Source organism: Plenodomus lingam, assembly GCF_022343315.1.
Source record: "Plenodomus lingam strain CAN1 chromosome Unknown contig_13, whole genome shotgun sequence".
In the NCBI taxonomy this organism is placed as follows: Eukaryota; Fungi; Ascomycota; class Dothideomycetes; order Pleosporales; family Leptosphaeriaceae; genus Plenodomus; species Plenodomus lingam.
The window spans coordinates 12,746-35,045 of record NW_027093931.1 but is presented as its reverse complement, the minus strand read 5'-3'; the positions used below and the strand labels follow the sequence as shown (position 1 = coordinate 35,045).

Sequence of the window (22,300 nt, the reverse complement as noted above, 5' to 3'; positions counted from 1 at the left end):
CACCGCCAGACAGTGAGGTGTGGGGGGCATTTTGTGGCTGAGGCCATGTGTGACGAAGCTTCATCCAGCGTCCCACTCAACTTCCGAGATTGATTTCCAGTGCGATATCATACCCGTAACTTATCGCGGCAGATCGAGGCGCTATGATGCCCTGATACTGTGTAGGCAGCACCCTATCGGCCTCGTACATCTCACCTTCAGCGTCCCCGGATTCTCATCCCCCAACTCTTGCCCAAACACTTTCTCCTATACATCGCCCTCGCCCAGCAGCGCCAAACACTCCGCGCTCCGCGCTCCGCCTCCCGTTTTCCTGTGACGCCAGCGCATTCCACCTACCTGGCAGGCAGCCGGCCAGCATCACCACATCCTTTGCCTCCCAGAAGTGCCTCGCATCACCACTCCGATACACCTGCATTCCTGCAGTATTCCTCTGTCTATTCTATTTCCATAACCTATCATCCACCATAGCGCCACCACTGCCGGCGCATTCTCGCAACGGGCGTCGTGCCGCGGCTCCTCCTCCACCGGTGCCCGAGAATGCCTTGACTATGGACGAGCATTCCATCCTCCAGACGATCCAGAAATGGCGACGCACCCGGTACTCTGCCCGCCCGTTCTACCTCACCGTGCTCGCCATCACCATAATATCACTGCTTGCATGGGCCAAGGGGCGCCATGCACAAGATGCGGGTACCGCCTCAGGTGGTGTTTTGCGCACGCGAGACGTCATGGTCATGGATGAAGAGGTTTGCTATTAATTCGAAACGACTGTATAGTGCACGACTAATGCTATTCACAGTGTCGACTCGTCCACCATGCCAAAGACCAATGTGCCTTCGTCCTCGCCAATTGCCCGGATGAGGAAGCTGGTGTCATTTCCTACCTCACCCTCTACTACTGTCGCCTTCCACATGCGAAGCCCTTCGCCTTTACAATCATGACCCTCTGGCTTGCCATGCTTTTCAGCACCATCGGCATCGCAGCAAGCGACTTCTTTTGCGTCAACTTGAATACGATAGCACGTATGCTCGGCATGAGCGAGAGCTTGGCAGGGGTCACTTTGCTGGCATTTGGTAACGGAAGTCCAGACGTCTTCTCGACTTTTGCCGCATTCCGTACCCATGCTGCAAGTTTGGCTGTGGGTGAGCTCATTGGCGCAGCCTGCTTCATCACAGCCGTCGTCTCGGGGTCCATGGCTCTGATTCGACCCTTCACGGTGGCTCGCAAGAGCTTCATACGTGATGTTGGCTTCTTCCTCATGGCTGCAGCCTTCAGTATGGGTTTCATTGTCGATGGAAAATTGCACTTGTGGGAATCCGCCACCATGGTCGCTTTCTACGTCTTCTATGTTCTATTCGTCGTGGCATGGCACTGGTGGCTCAACGCTAGGAAAGCGAGAAAGATCAAGGCAGCTGCGATGAGAAGTCACTTTGTCATGCCCGGCGGAGAGGAAGAAGAGTTTCCAGAATATCACGACGATGAGACGCCTGCAGGCAATGGAACCGCAGGTCGCACGATATCGAACGAGGACTTTTCGGCACTTGAACGCGCTGGCGGCGGTGACATGATCGAGGACGACGACAACGAGGAAGCGCGTGAGCGCTGGATGGGAGAACTCACCAACAATATGCGCGTGAACCGGCCAAACGTAGGATCTCGAAGAAACACGCATACGCCCATTCGCCCCAGTCTGGTTGGTGCGCTGGAATTCAGAGCGGTGCTCTCCTCATTGCAAAAGTCTAGAAATATCCAGTCGATGCCCATCAGCTTACGACGATACTCGGATGACCCCACCTACACGACAGCGCAGCATCAAAGCTACATCTCAACCATGTCTGATCCAGCCCCTCGACCACCTTTTGATGTAGTGTCTGTTGCATCAGACGATTCGCCACATGTCATGCGTCCCAACATTGATATCCAACAGGGTACCGGCAATCGTACACGAGCGGTATCGACCAACGACATTGAATCTGCTCGCCTGCAACCCAGCACATTACAAGGCGTAGTGCCTGACATCACATTTGGGCCGCCTACACCTGATGAACGAAGCAAATTCTCTGTCAACGAGGACGCGCCTCCGTCTCCGTCTTTCTCATTGTCTCCGACAACATCTCAACTCTCTTCCCGGCGACCCAGTCCGGCTCCACCACGTGTGAGGCATCCATCAGCCAGCAGATTGGCTCCCCCAGGCGCTGAAAGTCACGACAACACGCCCATTCGCCATGGATCTATTTCACCGAGTCCGCATTCGTCACCCGTTCTAGCCCCCGGTGAACGCCCTCAACCTCCTGCTCTGAAGTTGGCCGTGCCGGATGCTACATCGCCGCCGATACCCTTTCCAGCCTACACTGATTACCCGTGGTCGGCTCAGTCATCGAGACCCCCAAGCCTAAGGCCTCGATCACCCAGTGCGTCGCCTGAGTCTGTGTTTCCAAAGGATCTTTTTGGTGCCATTGAGGTAGCGAAGACACCAAGGTGGTGGCCATCCCGGGTTCTTCCTTCGCCATATGTCTTGTCCTCGACCCTGTTCCCTACCTTGATCAATTGGAAGGACAAGAATATCTTTGATAAGTTACTTGGCGTCATCGCCAGTCTGCCGGTCTTCCTACTTACCATTACACTGCCGGTAGTTGAAGCACAGAAAGATGAAGATGAAGGCGGGCAGGCAGAGCTGTCGCTGGATCTCGGCCTACCGTCCCCCGTGATACCGGTCAACAGCAGTGGAGACTCGCATTCTCACAGTATATCGATTGTGCTTCCACCAGAGAGGTATTCGGACCACAACTTGTCGAGGTCGAAAAAAGACAACAGCCTTTCCATCACCAGACCGAATGGTGGCTCGTTTAGTACAGTGGCCAGCCAGCCGCCTCAAGTGTACATCACCAGCGAGGACAATGTGGCTCAGTCGCCAGAAACGCTGCCCGAGATTCCGAGACGACTGGAAGCCAAGCCATGGAACCGGTGGCTAGTGATTATCCAAATCTTCACGGCTCCTCTGTTCATCGTGCTCATCTTTTGGGCCAACATCCAGCCTGAGAATGCGAAAGCACTTGTGCGGGACAGTTTATATTCGCTGCTCGGTTCCCTGTGTTTCCTTGGGGTTGTGCTGACCACGACGACACCGGATCGACCGCCGGGGTGGCGATCGGCCCTCTGCTTCCTTGGCTTCGCAGTGGCCATTGCGTGGATTAGTACGATTGCCAACGAAGTGGTTGGCGTGTTGCGGACGCTTGGAGTCATTCTCAATATGAGCGACGCTATTCTTGGATTGACCATTTTTGCAGTGGGCAATTCGCTGGGCGACTTGGTTGCGGACATCACGGTGGCTCGTCTTGGATTCCCCATCATGGCGCTGTCGGCCTGCTTTGGTGGACCGATGCTGAATATCCTGCTCGGTGTTGGGCTGAGTGGCTGCTACATGATCATCACCAAGGGCGAGCACCGTCACGACAAACATCCTCAGCAAGGGATACACTTTCGACCGTACCACATCGCGGTCAGCACGACGTTGGTAATATCGGGGGCCACGTTACTCTTCACGCTAGCAGGGCTGCTGGTGGCGGTGCCTATGAGACGGTGGAAGATGGACAAGGTGATTGGATGGGGACTCGTTGCGTTGTGGGGTGTGAGTACGTTCGCCAACGTTTTGGTCGAGGTGTTGGGGTACAGCAGTGATGTGAGCTAGGTCTACTCTACTATAGAATTGCCCTTGTCTTTTCTTCTCCTTCTTTGTTGCATGGTTTTGGTATACCCGGCCGCGTTCAGGCGTCTATTTTCTGTCCCTCGAATCTTTTGTATAGTTTTGATTTGAATTGGTTTGGTGGGGGCGAGGGGGAGGAGGCAGCGTAGCCGAAAATGTGCCATTGGCAAAGGTGAGCTAGCGTAGCACATGCATCGTCTGTTGACAACATTACCTGCATATTCCGGTGAGGTGAAGCGAGTAAGCCATTAAGCCGCAGCTTGTTCACTCGACAGCTCGACAGCATGCAAGCCAGCCTAGACGCAAACGGGAACGAGGGAGCCAGACCGATGGTCCGGAGCGCGTGTGATGGGCAAGTGCCCGTTCTTGCCCTCGCTACACCATCCGACATGCGTCGAGATGGCCAGAAATGTCAAATCGGGCATGGGCATTGGTGGTTTGCCCATGTGCTGTGCACCATGCAAGATGCGATGGGTAAAAACCGGATGATGTCCTAGCACGTTTGATGTGATGTGAGGCAAGGTCTTGTGGTGGCAAAAAGACGGGAGGAATGGGCGAAGCTTCTTCGCTGGCAAAAGGGAGGGAGTGCAGTGCAGTCCTCTTGTCCTATGAGCGAAGGGGGGGGGTTTCAACCACCTATCGTACCGATTGACTGTAGAGTACTACAGGTGCCCTAGAGTATCTTACTAGAGTATCTTACTAGAGTATCTTACTAGAGTATCTACTAGAGTAACTAGGTAGGTACAGCAGGTAGGTAGGTACGACGTAGGTATACGAACTTGGGCACCCAGCAAAGCCAAGCCCAAGCCCAAGTCCGCTCTCCTCTCCCATCCAGCCTTCGTTGGGCTGCAGGGCGCCACCCGTCGAGCGCCGTCGAGGCTCTCTATGGGTGTTGTGGGTGTTGTGGGTGTTGTGGGTGTTGTGGGTGTTGTGGGTGTTGTGGGGGGTTTTGGCCGCGTTGCCCACCCAGTCGCCAGCCAAAGTAGTTGTTCGAGGTTGGGCAGTGGGCGGTAAGTGAGGCCAGCGGGGGTGGGCTGCATCTCCAAATGGGACAATGAGCATGTACCACGTAGCCCGGGCACGGGACCCTTCTGCAGCAACAAGAAGAAAAAAAGAGCCACAAGTCTAAAGCGTTGAAGCAATGGCCGCTTTGGCATGATTCGACGACACATGGTACACACGCTCACACAGCCTGCTTTGTTTTGCGTACGATATGACTCCTTTCGGCCGGGTTTGGGGCGTGCGTGGGTAGAAAAGGAAGACTACATCTCAGACGCATGTTTTGGGCGGAACAGAAGTGTTGATGCGTGCAGTAGTTTGGACTCTGCGCTCTTGCTTGCATCTTTGACTAAACGGATTCTTGCCGTCCTTGTCATCGTCCTCTGTCGTCGTCACCCCCCCCCCCCCCCCGCCCTTCCAGACCTTCTTCTCTGCCCCGTTGTTCGTTTCCCCACCCCTTTCTAGCCCCTTTAGCCACAGGCCAGACTATGTTTGAATCCACACAAGTCAATATCACACATTGCTCTCGTTGTCGGATTCGAAGAGTTCGGCGGAGGCCCTGAAGCGCAAAACACACATTCCTGCGTTTCCCCTACAACCTACTCTCCACTCGACTCGACTCTACTCTACTCTACCCTACCCTACCCTACACACACACACACACACACTCACACACACACACACACACACACACACACTCATACTCTCCTCCATAACCCACTCATCTATTGAGTCTTGTTGAGTCAACAATACCACGGCAACGTACCGTAGTAGTGTGCTTGGGACACGATTCCCCCATTTGCTGAATCATTCGAGGGCGACTGTTGTCTCTTTTCTTTTCTTTTCTTTTCTTCCTTCCCCTTTCCTCGCCTCTACACCCTACTCTCTACACAGACCTACCTTGCCTTACCCTACCTACTACCTCCGGCTTCGCTTTCGACTGCAGCCACCCAAGCTTCGGCTCCCGATTGTCAGCCTGCTGCCTCCCACCCACCCACACATACATCCGCTTGGGCGCCACTGCCGTGCCGTGCCGTCCTGTGCTCCTCTGTCGGACAAACGACAAGCGTTGCTGGCATACCTATCCGGAAGCTGTCCTACCACACACACACACACACACACACACGCACATACACGTACCTATTGTAGTGTGGGCGCAGACTGGAGTGCAGAGTGCAGCGTCCAGTGTCTGGCCTGGCCTTGTCGATTGCACCCATCCCATCTACGGCTAGACCGCCTTTTCCCGAGCCGATTCCCGTCCCGGACGTCTGTTTGAGCCGGCGAATTTGAAAGATACTCTACTCTTGCTGTACGATTATTATTGCTATTGCCGCAGAAGGGAAGACGGTCGAGTCAGGACGCGGGATTCCCATCCGTACAACACTAGTACTCTACTACGGTAGTTGTCATCACTGTGCAGCCCTGTGGCCTGCACCTTGGCCTGGAGCCCGGAGCCTGTAACAGCTGGATTGGGCCAGTGTGGTAGTTAGTCTACCAGACTACGAGAAGAGGCCTGTCTCTACTCTACTCTTACCACTCTTATACCACTCGCTCTTGCTACTCTTGGCCTCTCGACTCTCTCCGAGGTCTTGACCAGCAAGGCTGAAGAGCAAGGACGGCCAGGTCGCCACTACCTTTTTTGCCGACTGCTTTGGAGTCACCAATTAGGAGTACCAAGGGCTCTTTCCCTTTTGCGCATCGCTCCTGCCCCGCCCTGCAGCTGGCAAGCCCACCACACCCCACCCTCTTGCCTCTCAGCAGCTGTCAGCCCTCACACAAGGCGGCGTTTGCCTGCCTGCCCTTGCCTGTTTCGGTCTGCCGACAACCAACCCCCTTGACCCTTACCAAATCCCCCAATCACCGGTCAACCCCCACCTTCTTTTCCAACCACCTCACAGCTGCCCAAGGGCCCAGCACCTTTCTCCTTCCCTTGCTGCCCGCCCAGCCCGCCTCGTTGTCCGCTGTCCCAACTGCATTGCCTCGCATTGCCTCGCCCTCGCCTGCCGCCGTTTTACTCTCACAAGAAAGAACCGCTTTGGGCATCACCACACTTACTGCCACCACTATCACTACCACTACCACTACCACCACCACCGCCGCCGTCGCCGCCGCCGCCACTGCTCACACCTTCTCCCGCCCTCCCTCCTCTTCCCCTCCTTACCCCCCCCCCCCCACCTCCACCTCCACCACCGCTCGTCTCCCTCGCAACCCAACGCAAGGAAGAAAGAAAACGCGCACGCACTCCTCGGCCCTTTCTCTGGTAGAACAGGCTCGAGTCCCGTTTCGCACACACAACCAGCCTCATGCCGTTAGTCATAGCCCTCCCCCATCGTCGCGCCATGCCCAACTCTGCCTCTGCCACTGCCTCTGCCTCTGCCACCGGCTCACGGCGGTCGTCCTCGCGGCGCTCTGCCAAGTCGCGCGCTGTTTCGCAGTCGTCGCGCACTTCGCGAGCCACCCGCTCAACGGCCCCCTCGAGTGTCTCCCTCTCTCCCTCCCGCGACGTCAAAGGCGAGACTAACGTCACTATTCAACTTAGGAAAGGAATCACAATCAACCACCACACGGGCGACCAAGACTATAGCGAGGAGGAAGGCTCGGGCGTACAGGTCCAGGGCCACCACTCGTCCGACTTCACCTCCTCTGAAGAGGACGACGACGAGGAAGACGAGGAAGACGACGACGACGACGACGACGAAGAAGAAGAGGACTTGGACTCGTGGGACTCGTTTGGCGACGGCGACGACTACATTGAGGTCGACGAGATCGAGCCCTCGGATTCTGCCTCGCGGCCCCAAGGCAAGCACTCGCGCTCCCAGTCTCGTCACCGCCCCGCTGCCCACCCCCACCACCCGCCTCACCCGCCTCATCCGCATCCACACCACGCTGTCGCCCACCACCACGCTGTGCCCCCACCCCCGCCAGCTGCCCCGCGATCCCGTCCCAAGGCTTCTCGTCGCGCTGAATCGCGCCACGCAGTCCCTACCCCAGACCCGCCCTCGCGCCACAGGAGCCGCAGTCGAACCACACTGGCGCGCGAACACCGAGGCCCGCGGCAGCGGCCAAGGCCCGAATCCGTCCACCCTCCAGACAGTCTCGAGGATGCCGACGACGACTACCCGTATGCCCAACAGCCTCGAGCCGGCGCCCCTCCTGGACACCCCAGTGCCATGTGGAATCATGTCCCCCAGCATGCTGGCAACGGTTACCAACCTAGCATGATGTCCGACCCGCGCTATCAAGGCTTTCCAGCCCCCAGTGGAACGCAGTCACCCACCAATCAACTGGTGCCCTTTGGCCACGATCAATACTACCAGAATCCTTTTCAGCCAAACGGACAGAACCCCTTTACCGCTGGTGCGGCCCCTCCTGCCCCTCCTGCCCCTCATGCGCCCCCCCCTCCTCCTCCAGGCGCAGACCGTGGTGGCTACTTCCCGGACCATCAAGACCCCATGCGCCCAGGCCACCGAGGTCCCCGCACTCCCATGCCTCCGGCACCACCACCGCCTCCAGGTGACATGATGGCCTACTCGCCCGCTGGCTACTACCCGTCCTACGGCCACACATCTCCCTACGGGGCGCCTCCAGGGATGCCTCCTCCACACATGTACGCGGCCTATGCTCACCCCTCTCATCCCTCACCGCCACCCGAGCCAAAACGACATTCTTCCAAGCGCGGAACTCCCAAGCCCAGGCGTGATCGGAGCGACGATGAAGACGACCACCCACGTGAACGCGAGGCGGCCCGTACCCCTGCCCCACCGCCTCCACCGCCGCCTGCACCACCACAGACGCCTGGTATGCAGGTTGTCCAGCTGCAGCAATTGCAACAGATGCAGCAAATGGAGCAGCAAATGGAGCAGATGATGCGTATGCGTGAAATGCAGCAGCAACTCATGCCCTCGCCACCCCCACCCCCTCCTCCACCTGCGCCAGCACCGGCCCCCGATCCAAAGGAAGAGAGTATGCTCAGCAAACTCGAAGTCATTCTCCTGCGCAAAGACGAGGAAGAGAAGAAGGCGGCAGAGGCCGCTCGCAAGGCCGCCGAAGAGGCCAAGTTTACCCGCCTCGAAAATCTCCTCATCGCGCAGCAGGAAGCCAAGATGGAGAAGGAAAAGGCCAAGAAGAAGGCCGCAGAGGAAGCTGCACAAGCGGCCGCTGACGCGAAGAAGAGGGGAGACGAGGACAAGCTCGAAAAGCTCGAAAAGCTCATCCTTGCCCAGAAAGATGAGCAATTGAAGCGAGAAGCTGCGGCCGAGGCGGCTCGCGCTGCAGAAAAGGCCGAAAAGGATGCGGCTGCGGCCAAGGCTGCGGCCGAAAAGGATGCGGCTGCGGCCAAGGCTGCGGCCGAGAAGAAGGCCCAGGCCGAAGCTGCAAAACTGATGCTGGATGCCGCTCAAAAGGCACGCGAGGAGGCGGAGAAGAAGGCCGCTGCAGAAGCCGAGGAGACGAAGAAGGCGCACGAAAAGGCCATTGCCGAAGCTGCCAAAGCCGCCGAGGAACTGGAAAAGGCGAAGAAGGCAGCAGAAGAAGAGGCCGCCAAAGCAAAGAAGGAGGCCGAGGAAGAGGCCGAGAAGTTGAAGAAGGCTGCGGAAGAGGAGGCGGCCAAACTCAAGAAGGAAGCAGAAGAGGAAGCGGCAAAGGCCAAGAAGGCGCTTGAAGAAGAACAGGCCAAGAACAAGCCATCGGATGCACCCAAGCTTCCCATCAAGTTCAAGGACGCCGTTGGCCGTAAATTCAGCTTTCCATTTGACCTTTGCAAGACATGGAAGGTAAGTCAATCGGTCAATTCGGGTGTCGTTGCTAGTACTAACGTGCCTACCCAGGGAATGGAGGAGCTCATCAAGCAGGCATTTCTACATGTCGACGTCATTGGACCCCACGTCCAGAATGGCCATTATGATCTTGTCGGACCGGATGGAGAAATCATCCTGCCCCAGGTGTGGGACATTGTCATCCAGCCAGACTGGGCTATCACGATGCACATGTGGCCCATGCCGGAACCTCCACCACCCAAGCCCGATCCCGCCGAGGAGTTCCAGCAGCCATTCCCACCGCCACCGCTGCCCGACCACGCGATGCAATTCGCATCCAACAACCTTCCCCTGAAGAACAAAAAGAGGAGGAGCTCAAGCAAGAGGCGCGAGTCGGGGCACATTGTCCAAGTTCCGCCGGCTGCTGGGGGCCCTCCACCACCACCCCCGCCACCGCAGACACAACAACAGCCTGATATCGTGGTTGTGCATACCACTGCCAGCAGCTCGTCCTCGCGCAAGAAGCCTCCGCCGCCCAGTCCCTTTCTCAGCTGGATTGTCGGGAGCAAGCCGGCGAAGAAGAAGAAGTGAGGTGAAGCATCGGGGCTTGACGCTTCGTTCTTTGCTCATTTCAGCGAGCGGTCTCTATTTCAACTTGCGATGCCGGATGTTGATGCTTGTATCTTTTTGCCATGTACCTATTATATTCCCATTTGCACTTGGTTACCCCACGGGGGTGAGGTGTCTTGTATACCGGGCGTGAACGCGATCTCCACACCTTTTTTTTATTTTTCCCGTGGATTTCAAACACCCTTGGACCATTCTTATCTTTTTCTTTGGGTGCAGAAAAGTTCAGATACCAACACCAGTTTTGCGTTGTTGCATGTTGTTTGGTGTATTTTGGGGGATTGGATTGGATTGGACTGGGCTGGACTGGACTGGAGTACCCTGTTTTGCGAGTCTTTGAGGATTTCTGTTGTTGTTTAGCGGTTTGTGTTTTTTGTTTTTTGTTATAATTGCTCGGGTGGAGGGGTTGGATCGGGTTTGGGGAGGATGACGGGTTTGATGGATTGCTATGGGTGGATTTGATGGAGATGATGGGGGATGATGAGACGAACGTTAATGATGGGGAATGGAATGATGGTCTTTCTTTTTTGTTGTTTCTTTCTTTCTTTTTAGGTTTATGTTACATGTCAAGTTTATGTAGCGTTGCAGTTAGCGTTGAAAATGTTTACCCTTTATTCATTTATCAGAAGTGTTTTTGATCTTGTGGATGTGCGTGTAGATGTGAGTGAGGGGTGAGATTGCGAGTGAGTACAATTAATTTTAGGACCACGGGGGTTAACTTTCTTGCGGTGTGTGCGCGGGGTATGTGATGGATGATGGATGGATGGAGAGAGAGAGTAGAGGGATGGAATAGGGGGTGGGAGAGGGAGAGAGGGTTATTTGTACAAGAATTTACATACAGAGTAATAATTATTTGGTTGCGAGGTTGTATGAATGGAGGGGAGAAGATGGAGGGGAGAAGGTGGATATGCGGATACGCGGATGCATGGAGGGTTTCAGTGTTTGTGGTGTTTGTGATTGGGGTTTTATAACATTATCTTTTGCTTGGATGGGAATTGGGATTGGGAGGTGGGAAGAGGGAAGGTAGAGGAGGAATATCAAGAAAGAATTGTAGGGTATTAATACATAATTGTAGGATACAAACTTTGAACATTATATTTCGTGCTACTTTGTACCAATCCCATCTACAACATGGCCTCCAGCGTGCAGAGGAGTGCTGAAGATTTTTCCGCTTAGATGGGTTAGAACTCTCTAATTTACTACAACAATATACACACATAAATTACACAAATCTAACAATGACAGTATCAGTGTACAGAAGTAAATCTGCTAATACAAGTACAAGTAGGACATGCATGTATGCGCAAGTGACATTTAAGAACGCAGAGAATGAAGTGGAGTGTGGGTTGTTGGGTAGGATAGAGGGTGGTTGTAAGGAAGTATATGGAATTGTCTATACACTAACATCGCAAACGAGGAATATAGATCCTATGCAAATAAACGCTCACATGTACATCAGGGAGCGCAAGCCCTGTAACTTTTCGCATCTAATAAAATACACCACCGCATCGCACATCTAAACATGAACACCATTAATGTCAAACACAACCTCTCCCTCAAACCACGTCTTCGTGACCGTTGCGTTTTCAAAATCACCCTCGAGGAGGTTGCGGTCCAGGGTGATGAAGCTGGCCGTCTTGCCCACGGAAATAGAGCCATACACCTAGAATCCACGCATTAGTATGGAAAGCAGCAAACGGCGATTGAAAGTGAACATACCGAGTCTTTTCCAACCGACTTTGCACCATTGATGGTCAGCATCTCAATAATCTTCTCCGCGCCAATTTGGTCGACGAGATGCGAAACATGCGAGATGATGGAGAGATCCATGCCAAAGGCCCAGTCACTGCCCACGGTCACGAGGTTCTGCGCCGCCACCATGCCCGTCCAGTTGTAGCCGAGAATGGGTGGCTCGAACTTTGTCTGATAGTGCATGGCCGGGGACATTTCTGCTGTAACGTTGAGGTCGCGGAAGCGGACAATGTCATCTATCAATACCGTGGTCAGCACATGTGTCGAGTAACGCGGTTTTGAACCATTAGCGGGACTTCTTACCAGGTTGGACGGAAACACAATGTGCGATTTCGTGTTGGGGCCCCGCCGGGTTGTTCTCTCGTATCTCGGCAATCGTGTTGAGCGTGTGTCGAGCTGCGCTGTCGCCCAAGCAATGGATCTTACAGCTCATACCCGCACTGTCCCACTTCTCCAACTTGTCAGCAATGGCAGGCTCCAACAGCGTCGACGTGTCGATGTTGCCCTGTGCGTCGAGAGACGACATTGTATTTTTAATGGAGAATGGAGCGCCATCCATCATGACCTTGACGAAGCGGGTATCGACATGCGTACTCGCATACTCTTCTGCCATGGCAATGATCTCGTCTGGGTCCTCCCGCACTTCGCTTGTGAGCCATTCGTTGCGGAACAAAATGTGCGTCGAGTAGTCCATCTTGAGCTGGCCTTCGTGGTCGAGATCGCGTACTGCCTCGAGGAAGAGTCGGCCGGCAGCTGCCTCCTGGACCGATGTCACTCCGTTGCGGTGCAGCTCTTTCGATGCCCGTAAAAGTGCTCTCTTGACATGCGACAGTGACGGGCGCGGAACGCCCAGGCTCACATCGCCCATGGCTCTTTGCCCACTGATGGCCCCAGTCAAGGAGCCATCCGGTCTGCGGCCAAAGAGTCGTCGGTCCCCATCCTCCTCCCCGCTGACATTGAAGCCCAGCCTCTCGAGCGCAGCAGTGTTGAGATACTTGACGTGTCCGCCACCTCCGTGCACAAGCACGGGATTGTCAGGCCAATCCCCATCCAGCAACGAACGATCATAGTCCTCGACCAAATCCAAAACGCCAACAATCCAGTCCTCATACGTATGGTGAAACGCACAGGCGCCAAAACCCTCGTGCATGTGTCTGTTCAGCGTGCTTGAGTTGGTCTCAAAGTCCATGTTTACATCGCTGAGGATATGCAGGCCCGAATGGAAGGTGTGGACGTGGGAGTCGTGCATGCCGGGCATAACAAAGGAGCCGTTGAGGTCGACGGTGATGAGTTGCGAGGACTGGATGTGCCTGTTGATTTCCTCGGTCGAGCCTATGACGGCGAATTTGGCAGAGGGCGTGACGATGAAGGCTTCCGCCCAGGGTTGGTGGGCGTCGACGGTCCATACCTTGCCGTTGACGTAGGCGACACTGTCGAGTGGGATGGAGATATTTGCAGGAATCATGGTTGCTTTGCGAAGAAATACAAATTAACAGATTAAAGACTGTGTACTGATTGTACACTGTTGGTGATGAGGTGTGGTGGTCGATATTCAAACGGCAGCCAGATATCTTTATATCGCCACACCAGCTGACTTGAAATTTGATTCTGCATTGTCGTGGTCCTACATCATCCGAGGCTCTGTGCATAGCAGTAAGTCATCCCACAATTGGTAGTCAGGACGAAGTGTGGAAGAATGGTATACGGACTTTTGCCAAAGTGTGAAAGTCCGGACATGGCTCTTCACACCAGCGATGGGTATTCACACGGCATCTTAGCCACTGAGAAATAAGGGTCCTGCCTATTCAAGCCTTAGCAAGCCCGCAAATGTAGTCTTAGACCTATGATGAGGGAAACCTTCCCCAAGTTCCTCCTAGGCATGTCCACAAACACCCTTTGCCCAGCCCACCACACTACTTGCCGCATACAGCACTTACCTACGTCCCACACTCTCATCCGGTCTTGCCCATTCCCCGAAAGTCCGCAGCTACAATATATATCCGCGTTTAGTCAACGCAGTGGATCCCACGACCGTCGTGCAATTGCCTCATGGTACCATAGCGCCACTTGGACCCTAAAGCCTGGTCCTGCCTGTATTAAGAACATCGTTGGAGCAGGGAGTAAATATGCGTTGTCTGGCTCGTGCACAGGGGCTTTTTAGGTTTCCAACCACAGCCACGGTCGAGCGCGTTGCCAAGTGAAATGGAGAGGTGTTTAGAGCTCGGGTTGGGCGGAAGGTTTACCGGTACCGGTACCTACTTGGCAACTTGTGTTGGAGCAAATGCTTTGGGGACTTATAGTGTAAAGTACGGACATGAGTAATAGTAGAACACCCTGGTATTATCTAGGTAGTCTACGTCATATGTAGTGTACTAAATCCAGCGTGTAGAATACACATAGAGATCTTGTAGCTTCATTCTGACGTGATGATATGTCGTGCAGAGAAATAGACTAAAATCTGCCGAAAAACCGCCTCGCACATGGACGCGGCGCCTTCCGTACTACCCGATCGTAAACTATGTATCGGCGATATGTCGACCAACGAAGAGGCGCCGCACAGTCCGTTTATCATTCCCGAGAGCTTTTTACACACTGTGGTATCTTTTTTTCCGGGACGGAACACTTCGGCCGAGGGAATCTCTCGGTATAGGTACCGCTCTGGTCTGCAAAAATTCTCCTGCGATCTTTAATCTCCGTAGATACCGGCGGCACCGGTACCAGGAGTTTTACCAGTAAACCCTAAATAACTAATGCACACTGCATGAACCATACATAAGTTATGCCGCATTCTCCATCTTCCCAACCTTAAATTTTGTCTAAATATTGCTTTACGGCCGTGAGGGTGGAATCCAAGGAAACAATTTTTTTCGAATTCTCTGACGATAGGCCTATCTATGCATGCATGTAAGGAGGTGCTGCCTTGTTGGACATGGTCGAGCCTGGCGGATGACGGGTGCGGCAACGACGTAATACTGGTACCTACTGGTAGCGAAACGGAGGCTCGCGGCACTCTCGAAATGACAGCACACCTTATTTTCACGACAATTCTGGATAAATCTACACGGTTGGAATTCATAGCTCAGACCTAACAAGTCACTAAACATGTGGTAGTGATGGACCAACTCCACGCCAGTGTCGTCCCGTATGCGTTCGCTGTCGGCGGTGCTTGTCGCGACTGGTCGCGAACGCTTCCGCATGCCCATCCCTCAGCCCATCTTCGAGATCTTGAAACCGCCTGGCGAACGAGTTTGGAAGATACCTTTGGGGTCATACTTGGTAGCAGCAGCGCGGATCTTCTCAACATTCTCAGGACCGAAGCTCTTCAAAGGATTCTAAGAGATCTTAGTACCGATCAAAATTCTCTATGCCAAACACATACCTGATAGCTATCCGCGTAGTTCAAGTACGTCCAGTCCACCGCACCGTTCTTGCTCGCAGCGTACTCTCTCATAGTTTCTCCAAGCAGCCTGAGCTTCGCGCGTGCAAGCTGCTCTAGCTCTGGAGTCTTGACGGCAATGTTGAAGAGGAGCATAATGATATTCTCCGTCTCCTTATCGAGACCAAGGACATTACCCCCCTTGTCTAGGCCATGCTTCGCGAAAACAGTTGGGATGGACTGGAACATGCATTGGGTGATGAAGTCGCTGTCATCCGTCTCGGCCTTCCATTCGTCCACAAATTGTTCGTGGAGTTGGACAATCTTTTGGTAGATCTGGATGTCGTTTTTGAAAGACATGGTATGCCACACGTCACTGTAAGCGTTTTAGTATTGAAAACCTCTTCGGATTCCAGCTAATGGCTTACTAGTATCCTGCAGGCTGTTCAAGCTCATCCACCAGCTCCTTGTGGCTTGCGATCCTCATGGTTGTCACCGTCGCATTGGGAATGGCCATGAACATGTCGAACCCGGCTGGAGCCTCATTACCCGCCGTATCCTCATAGGCAGCGAGAATCACGATATCTTCTAACGCTGGAAGATAGCTCCAGAAGACGATGGAAGATCCTTCCGGGTAGTTCTCCACGTTATCAGTCCATGCGTGATATGCTTCGATGTGTTGTTGCGTAAGCGACTTGGGGTACATCATAGTGCCACCCCACAGATTGCCAGCTTTGAAGCCCTGCATGTCGAATCTCGTGACAATGCCAAAGTTGGCTGATCCCCCCTTCAAGGCTTGATGCAAATCGCTGTTTTCCTCGGCGTTCGCATTGACAACTTCCCTGATTCCTGTTCAGCTAGACTCAGGATATGGACGAGAGGCGATAGCATACCCAGTTGCAAGAACAACTTCAAAGTTCTTCACATTATCACACGCAAAACCTTTCTGCGCAGTATAAAAGGAGTTGCCGCCGCCCAAGATGAAGCCCGCGACACCAACCGTGCCAGCTCTACCACCGGCCACTGTAACACCCAGAGGTTCGAGAGTCCCATACACTGCACCCCATCGAGATCCAGGGCCGATAGAAGCAGTCTCGGAATCCGCATCCCATGTGGTGGTATTCATAAGACCGAGGTCAATGGTCACACCGTAATCAATATTGTTCGAACCGGCCCATGTCGTATGGCCGCCACTCCGTACCGCAAACTTCGTTTTCGTACAAGCAACATCCCCCACGAGTGTATTCACGGCCTTAGATACATCCTCAGTCGAAAAAGGCTGTACGATACATTCAGGTGTGAGCTGTGCGCTAACCGACCAGTACGACTCGGTGCGATTGCGATACCGTGCATCTTCGGCATATAGGACGTGAGACAAGCCGGCACTCTCGATAGCCTTGCACTATCGGCACAATGATTTGTCAGTCAATACATTTCGTTGGGGCCATATAGAAGATCCACTTACGCAAGAACCATTGGCGGCGTTGATTCCGATTGCTGCAGAAGCGACTACTGCGTAATCAAGAGCCATAGCATGCAGGACCAAGAGGGAGCTGAACATGGAAACAGTAGGCTTCATGATCCTTCGGGAAGAGTATGTGAAGAATGTTCTCAAGTGCGCGCACCTTCATCGAAAAAAGCAGCGCCTAGTCTTTTCAATCACACCCGCGCAGGCGGACAGCCAATAGCCTACATGCAGCTACTCGGCGACGATAAAGTCTTAGGAGCTCATCGATTGAGTCAGCATGCTTGTATGTGAGATCTAGATCTACGCACATCTTCACGGGATCGAGCGCACATGCCGTACGTGCGTGCGTGTACCATATCCACTTCAACCCACGTTGTACTCGAAAAAGATGGTATTTCTAATTTTCATGACCAAAATGTGCTGTGCATCATTCGCTGACTATACAATCCCAAGCTAATCACTACTGCCTAAGTCGTAGTCTTATACTTGGCGTGCAGCATCCCACGCTTTCCCTGCTCACTCAAAAATGTTTGTTCGAACACGAACTACCTATTAAGTGCGGCGGGTACCGTACGGTACCGCCACACCCGAAGTATCCACATGCAGCGTTGTGGGGACTTCAGCCTTGCAATCCAAATTGCTGCTTGCGCCCGTTATAAGGCCGTCTCCCTAGCTAGCTTGCACTTGCTTTTGCTCCCAGTAGGGCAATGTCAAGACGAAAGAGGATTATGACCACGTCGGCAGCCGAACAATGCCGCCTTGGTGAATATACTACTCCTGCCACATCGTATGATTCCTTGCTGTTTTGTGAGGTATGTATCATGGGTGTTGTTCTGCCTTTATTCTTGAATGTGCTGTGTGGATCAACGGAGCCGTGAATTTTATCAGAGAGCATGCATATTCGCCCCGCACGGTGAAGTACCTATGTTCACAGCCATATGAATCAAGACGACTGATCTGTGCTTCTGCATGTTCAAATGCTTCACTGAATCCAGGTACCATGCGCCAACTATGGGGTTCCAAGTGGGACTTTCATCCTTCCCACGCACCAAGATAATTAGAGTGCCTTGGCCACCGGAATGGCACCTTTCCGTAACTGATGGACTTGAATACTTTCTCCAAAAGATATAATCAGTGACTGAGGGAGTTTTGTTTATTCTGTGATCGGCAATATCCGAACAGTGGCCGAATGGCATTGCGAGTACAGAACACTGCTTCATTCGGTCAATGTAGACGATAGAGCATGATCAATGCAAGTTGACGAGGAAAAAAGAATGCGAGACATACTTATAGTCTATTGAATGCCAAGCGAAGCATGGAAAATTGGGAAGTGAAGCATTCATGAATCGGAGTATTAATACTGTTCATTTGAGTGACAGTTCTGTCTATTCTCATCCGTCTTTGCTTGTCTTCCTGAGAACTACGCCATGGCGGACGTTAATGGAACTCTTACCTTGGTACCGCCTCCACCCGGTTATGTTGTCAATTTCGAGAGCCCGCAAAGGCAGCTGGTAATCGAGACATACACTGTCACCGTGATAGAAAACATTCTAGCATTCCTGTTCTTATCGCAACGTATCTACACGAGGACTCACTTGATGAGACTTTTCGAACTAGAAGATGGCATGATATTTGCCCAAAGGTATCTGGACTTCCATACTGACATAAAGCAGTGTTTGTCATAATCGCCTGGGTGTTCTCGTCTGCCACACAGGCCGTCTTGCTCGTTGCATGGCATGAAGGCGTGCTGGGAGTACATGCATGGGAGATATCCCTTGAAAATTACAAGCTATACGCCCGACTGATCTTCGCGTCACCGCTCGTTTATGCGCCTTGTATGGCTTGCTCCAAAGCCGCCCTGTGTCTTTTCTATCGCCGTCTGAACCCCAATCGATACTATCAGATCGCCGTAGCGGCTACACTTTTCATCGATGTCGGCGCCTATACGGGCATCTTCTTTAGCCTTCTCTTCTCTTGTCGTCCGATTCGAGCAGGGTGGGAGCCCCTGTTAGCACCTACAGCTGTCTGTATCAACCAAGGAGCAATATACATCGCGACCGCCGTTATAGGAATCGTGACAGATGCTCTGATCATTTCCATACCTATTCCAACGATTTGGGGACTGCAGATGCCACGAAAGCAGAAGATTGGACTCACGGCAATGTTCGGGGTTGGATCAATGCAAGTCTTGTTTGGAATCACATGGCTTGACGTAGGCTGACTTTGCAAAGAACACTAGTCACATCGACTATTCGTCTGAAAGTTCTCATCCCGGCATTGACGTCCATTGACCAGCCGTGGGTCATCGGTGAAGGAGCAATGTGGATGTGAGTCATCATGAAAACATGATATGGACGAAACTAACTGGCAACCAAGTAACATCGAGGCGAATCTCCTCATCATATGCTGCTGTCTCCCAACTGTCCGGCGTTTCCTCAAGCACGTCGCACCAACTCTGATCGGCGAAGACGGGGACAATGCATCGCCGCGTGAAAGCGACAGCCGCAGAAAGCGCACATGGGGCAGCATGGGCGGCAGACCCAAGCGCCGATTCGACACGCTCATGAACACCATCGATGATAGCGACGCCAAGAGCAATGTCCAGCTCGAAGAAAAGACAGTCGATAGCAAGAGGCGAAGCACACGAGAGGTACGCATAAACGGAATGCGTATACGGGGTGATGATGGCAGCGAAGAAGCAATATTTTATGAGCGGACGGTAGATGTGATATATGAGAACGTGTAGGGAATAGTATTAGGAGTAAAGCGCATAATGATCCAAGTAAAGGCATTTAACAGGAGATGTATGGTATAATATATTCTTAGACACTATAGTACAAAATTATTTATAGTAGAATAGTAACGTAGAGGTTTACTATATTAGTCTAAACTACCCTTATGTATACCTATAAATAGGTTTAAAGTAGTAGTTTACCTTTTTCTAGTAGTAATATAGTATAGTTTACTATAGACCTATTTGTAATAGGTAGGCACCCTGCCCACGACATAAATGCTACGTTATCCCCCTATCTTATAGTAATTAGCCAAAAGGTACGTATACGAATACTTAAGCTAAGTATTTCTTGTATAGTATAATATATATATCTTAGTTACGCTTAGCCTAAAATAATAGTGCTAGACTCTAGCGCTAAGCAATTAACCTACATATTATAGGAAAGTTATTTACTACTAGAAAAATAACTCTAAAGAGGACTGTACGCAACTAGCGTCGCGGAGGAAATAACTATGCGAGGAAAATTAAAACCTAAAACCTATTTCCTGTAAACCTAGACCTAAAACCTATTTCCTACAAACCTAGACCTAAAACCTATTTCCTGCAAACCCTACTACCTAAAACCTATTTCCTACAAACCTAGACCTAAAACCTATTTCCTGCAAACCCTACTACCTAAAACCTATTTCCTACAAACCCTACTAAACTGTTAGGGAGAGTAACCTATTTAAACGAGGAGAAGTAGGAGGGATAAGGTTTGATAGTAGTGATCCTATAGCAGAGGATATAGGTTTAATGCAGAAATATAAGTAAAAAGATAATATTATAGAGTTAAAGTAAAGTCCCCTAGAGTTATCCTTCCCCTATCCTCTAATCCTTTATACCTTTATACTATTTAATCTACCTAACTTTTTAGGCTAAGCCTTGTTTTTCTCCTATATATCCTATACTATAGCACAAACCTCCTCCTCCTTTAAGCTTAGCCCTATTAAGCTTAGCCCTTACTCTCCTCCTCCTAGTCTATAACCCTAGTTCCTAGCTTATTAAGCTTTAAGTAAGGGAGTAGGAGTATCTAGGGTCTCTAATTTTAAACCTAAACTTAATAAGATAGTTCTCCTCTACGCCCTTACTAGGCTTCCTAGATAGCCTAGCCCTAGGTGCCTAGATCCCTCTACCTTTTGTTCCTCTTTAATAGCTCCTAGATGCTTTTTAACTATATCTAGAGTCTCTAATTACTTAATCTATCTATTATACCTCTACTACTCTCCTACCTTAGTAGGCTATACCCCCTTTATACTAAAATAGGATTAGTCTAGTACCCTAGCTTCCTTATCCTTACTAAATATAAGCTTCTTATTCTTAATGTAGATAGCCTAATTCTTCTTTAACTCCTTTACTATCTTAACCTAACTCTTCCTAATCTATACTCCTATCCTTTCTCTATTTAAATCTCCTATTAGGTACTTCTAGATCTCTGCCTTTACTAATAGGTTATCCTATTAAACCTAATATATAATTACCTTTAAGACCTAGGTTAGATAGGTAGCCTAGATATCCCTAGGAAATTGCTATTAGACTCTACTATATTTAACTAGGTGCCCTAATAGAGTCTTTAGGGCTATACTTATCTATAGGTAGGCCAGTGCAATCTTTATATATATCCCTATCTCTAGCACCTCTATTATTATTATATTATCCTGCACTTTTATATACTATAGTAGAACTATATACTATATTTAAGTAGTAGGTCTAGTAGATCTATATAGTATTACTAGGCTTATAATCCTTACCTATCTTGTAACAATAAGGCAGAATTGCCTGCCTATTATTCCATGCCAAGTTAGGCCTAATAAAGGCCCAACTCACTAATGTATATAGAGAACAGCTCGCCTATAGTTAGGATAGGCATATTCTTCTTATCCTTTTATACAAGACCTATAGGTATAGGAATCTTATCCTTTTCTATATAGACGCGCACTCCTATATACCTTTAAGTTATATAGGATACCTTTTAGATACCCTACCTACCTAAGTTATTATATTATAAGAAGAATATTATCCTAGCTAGTAATAGTATTTAAGAATATTGTATTTATTATTATTTTAAGCTACTAATTTAGTTCTAGTAGCTACCTAACCCTGCAACTCTACAGTTAGAATAGCTATTAGAACTTCTAATAACCAAAGCCTATAGGCTTAGACTTCTAGACCTATAGGTAGTGCTAGATTACCTTTAGAAAAATCGCGTTAGATTGCGTTAAGGTAGAGACCTAGAGACTACTAAAAGCCTAGAGGAATTAGAGGCAAAGCTAATATCCTCCTATAACTAAACCCCCCTAAAGAAAAGATTTATTATTCTTATTAACTATAAAATGTTAGATAAAGGTAAAGGAAGGGTATCTAGTTTAGCTACTTTTAAAAGCCTATTTACTAATAGAAAGAAATTAGATAAGGAAGACTTAATTAATAACGCCCTCCTTAAAGGACCTGCTTCCTATCTATCTCTTAAGGTACCTTATGCTCCTAGGAAATCTTAAAGTAACACCTCCCTTAAAGATAAATATATATTAACCCTATCTAAAAAGGAGAGGTTAGAGGAATAAGTTAAGTAACTTACTAATTAGTTATATAATACCTCCCTCTATAAGGAGATATAGGGTACTACCTAACCTAGCTAGTCTTTAGCTTCTATATTAAACCCTATAGTATATACTATAAAAGCTAAGAGATAATCTAAAAAGACGCTAAATATCTCTACACTTAGTAATAGTGCTAACCCTACTTTTAGATAATAGCAAGCATCTATTTAGGATAGGCTAGAGATTAATACTAATTACTACCCCTCTTCTAGAGCTTAGATAGCGTTAGTCTAGGGACACTACTTAGG

The 22,300-nt window shown here is 50.8% G+C and overlaps 8 protein-coding genes across 8 annotated transcripts; 4 read left to right on the top strand and 4 right to left on the bottom strand.

Annotated features, from left to right (window-relative positions):
• Positions 1 to 75: 75 nt before the first annotated feature.
• IAQ61_001588 (uncharacterized protein) lies at positions 76 to 3,688 on the top strand (the record flags this gene model as incomplete). The annotated part of the gene is made up of 2 exons (XM_003833444.2): positions 76 to 746; positions 800 to 3,688. Exons 1-2 carry the CDS (start codon positions 549 to 551, stop codon positions 3,686 to 3,688), a joined length of 3,087 nt encoding a protein of 1,028 aa, XP_003833492.1. The 5' UTR covers positions 76 to 548.
• Positions 3,689 to 4,102: 414 nt separating this feature from the next.
• On the top strand, positions 4,103 to 4,717 carry IAQ61_001587 (uncharacterized protein; the record flags this gene model as incomplete). Its single annotated transcript, XM_066095156.1, has 2 exons — positions 4,103 to 4,177; positions 4,451 to 4,717. The coding sequence occupies 2 exons, from the start codon at positions 4,103 to 4,105 to the stop codon at positions 4,715 to 4,717; spliced, it is 342 nt and encodes a 113-aa protein (XP_065954640.1).
• Positions 4,718 to 6,868: 2,151 nt separating this feature from the next.
• Positions 6,869 to 10,705, top strand: IAQ61_001586 (uncharacterized protein). The gene is made up of 2 exons (XM_003833442.2): positions 6,869 to 9,474; positions 9,529 to 10,705. The coding sequence occupies exons 1-2, from the start codon at positions 7,006 to 7,008 to the stop codon at positions 10,045 to 10,047; spliced, it is 2,988 nt and encodes a 995-aa protein (XP_003833490.1). The 5' UTR covers positions 6,869 to 7,005; the 3' UTR covers positions 10,048 to 10,705.
• Positions 10,706 to 11,490: 785 nt separating this feature from the next.
• On the bottom strand, positions 11,491 to 13,499 carry IAQ61_001585 (uncharacterized protein). The gene is made up of 3 exons (XM_003833441.2): positions 12,139 to 13,499; positions 11,803 to 12,071; positions 11,491 to 11,746 (listed from the first exon to the last, which is right to left on the bottom strand). Exons 1-3 carry the CDS (start codon positions 13,298 to 13,300, stop codon positions 11,600 to 11,602), a joined length of 1,578 nt encoding a protein of 525 aa, XP_003833489.1. The 5' UTR covers positions 13,301 to 13,499; the 3' UTR covers positions 11,491 to 11,599.
• Positions 13,500 to 14,521: 1,022 nt separating this feature from the next.
• IAQ61_001584 (uncharacterized protein) lies at positions 14,522 to 14,911 on the bottom strand (the record flags this gene model as incomplete). The annotated part of the gene is made up of 1 exon (XM_066095155.1): positions 14,522 to 14,911. One exon carries the CDS (start codon positions 14,909 to 14,911, stop codon positions 14,522 to 14,524), a length of 390 nt encoding a protein of 129 aa, XP_065954639.1.
• A 130-nt stretch (positions 14,912 to 15,041) lies between these two features.
• On the bottom strand, positions 15,042 to 16,790 carry IAQ61_001583 (uncharacterized protein; the record flags this gene model as incomplete). The annotated part of the gene is made up of 5 exons (XM_003833440.1): positions 15,042 to 15,167; positions 15,215 to 15,587; positions 15,640 to 16,053; positions 16,105 to 16,613; positions 16,677 to 16,790. The coding sequence occupies 5 exons, from the start codon at positions 16,788 to 16,790 to the stop codon at positions 15,042 to 15,044; spliced, it is 1,536 nt and encodes a 511-aa protein (XP_003833488.1).
• Positions 16,791 to 17,563: 773 nt separating this feature from the next.
• IAQ61_001582 (uncharacterized protein) lies at positions 17,564 to 17,899 on the bottom strand (the record flags this gene model as incomplete). The annotated part of the gene is made up of 1 exon (XM_066095154.1): positions 17,564 to 17,899. The coding sequence occupies one exon, from the start codon at positions 17,897 to 17,899 to the stop codon at positions 17,564 to 17,566; it is 336 nt and encodes a 111-aa protein (XP_065954638.1).
• A 159-nt stretch (positions 17,900 to 18,058) lies between these two features.
• Positions 18,059 to 19,425, top strand: IAQ61_001581 (uncharacterized protein; the record flags this gene model as incomplete). Its single annotated transcript, XM_066095153.1, has 4 exons — positions 18,059 to 18,254; positions 18,353 to 18,869; positions 18,896 to 19,006; positions 19,056 to 19,425. Coding segments are annotated over 4 exons (1,194 nt in total), but the record flags the coding sequence as incomplete, so codon positions are not given.
• Between the last annotated feature and the right edge of the window lie 2,875 nt (positions 19,426 to 22,300).

Coding starts and splice junctions, on each gene's coding strand:
- IAQ61_001585 (XM_003833441.2), bottom strand. CDS start 13,300: ATGATTCCTGCAAATATCTCCATCCCACTCGACAGTGTCGCCTACGTC. Junction 12,072..12,138: donor TTGTGTTTCCGTCCAACCTG/GTAAGAAGTCCC, acceptor CGGTATTGATAG/ATGACATTGTCCGCTTCCGC. Junction 11,747..11,802: donor AGTCGGTTGGAAAAGACTCG/GTATGTTCACTT, acceptor CGTGGATTCTAG/GTGTATGGCTCTATTTCCGT.
- IAQ61_001586 (XM_003833442.2), top strand. CDS start 7,006: ATGCCGTTAGTCATAGCCCTCCCCCATCGTCGCGCCATGCCCAACTCT. Junction 9,475..9,528: donor ACCTTTGCAAGACATGGAAG/GTAAGTCAATCG, acceptor GTGCCTACCCAG/GGAATGGAGGAGCTCATCAA.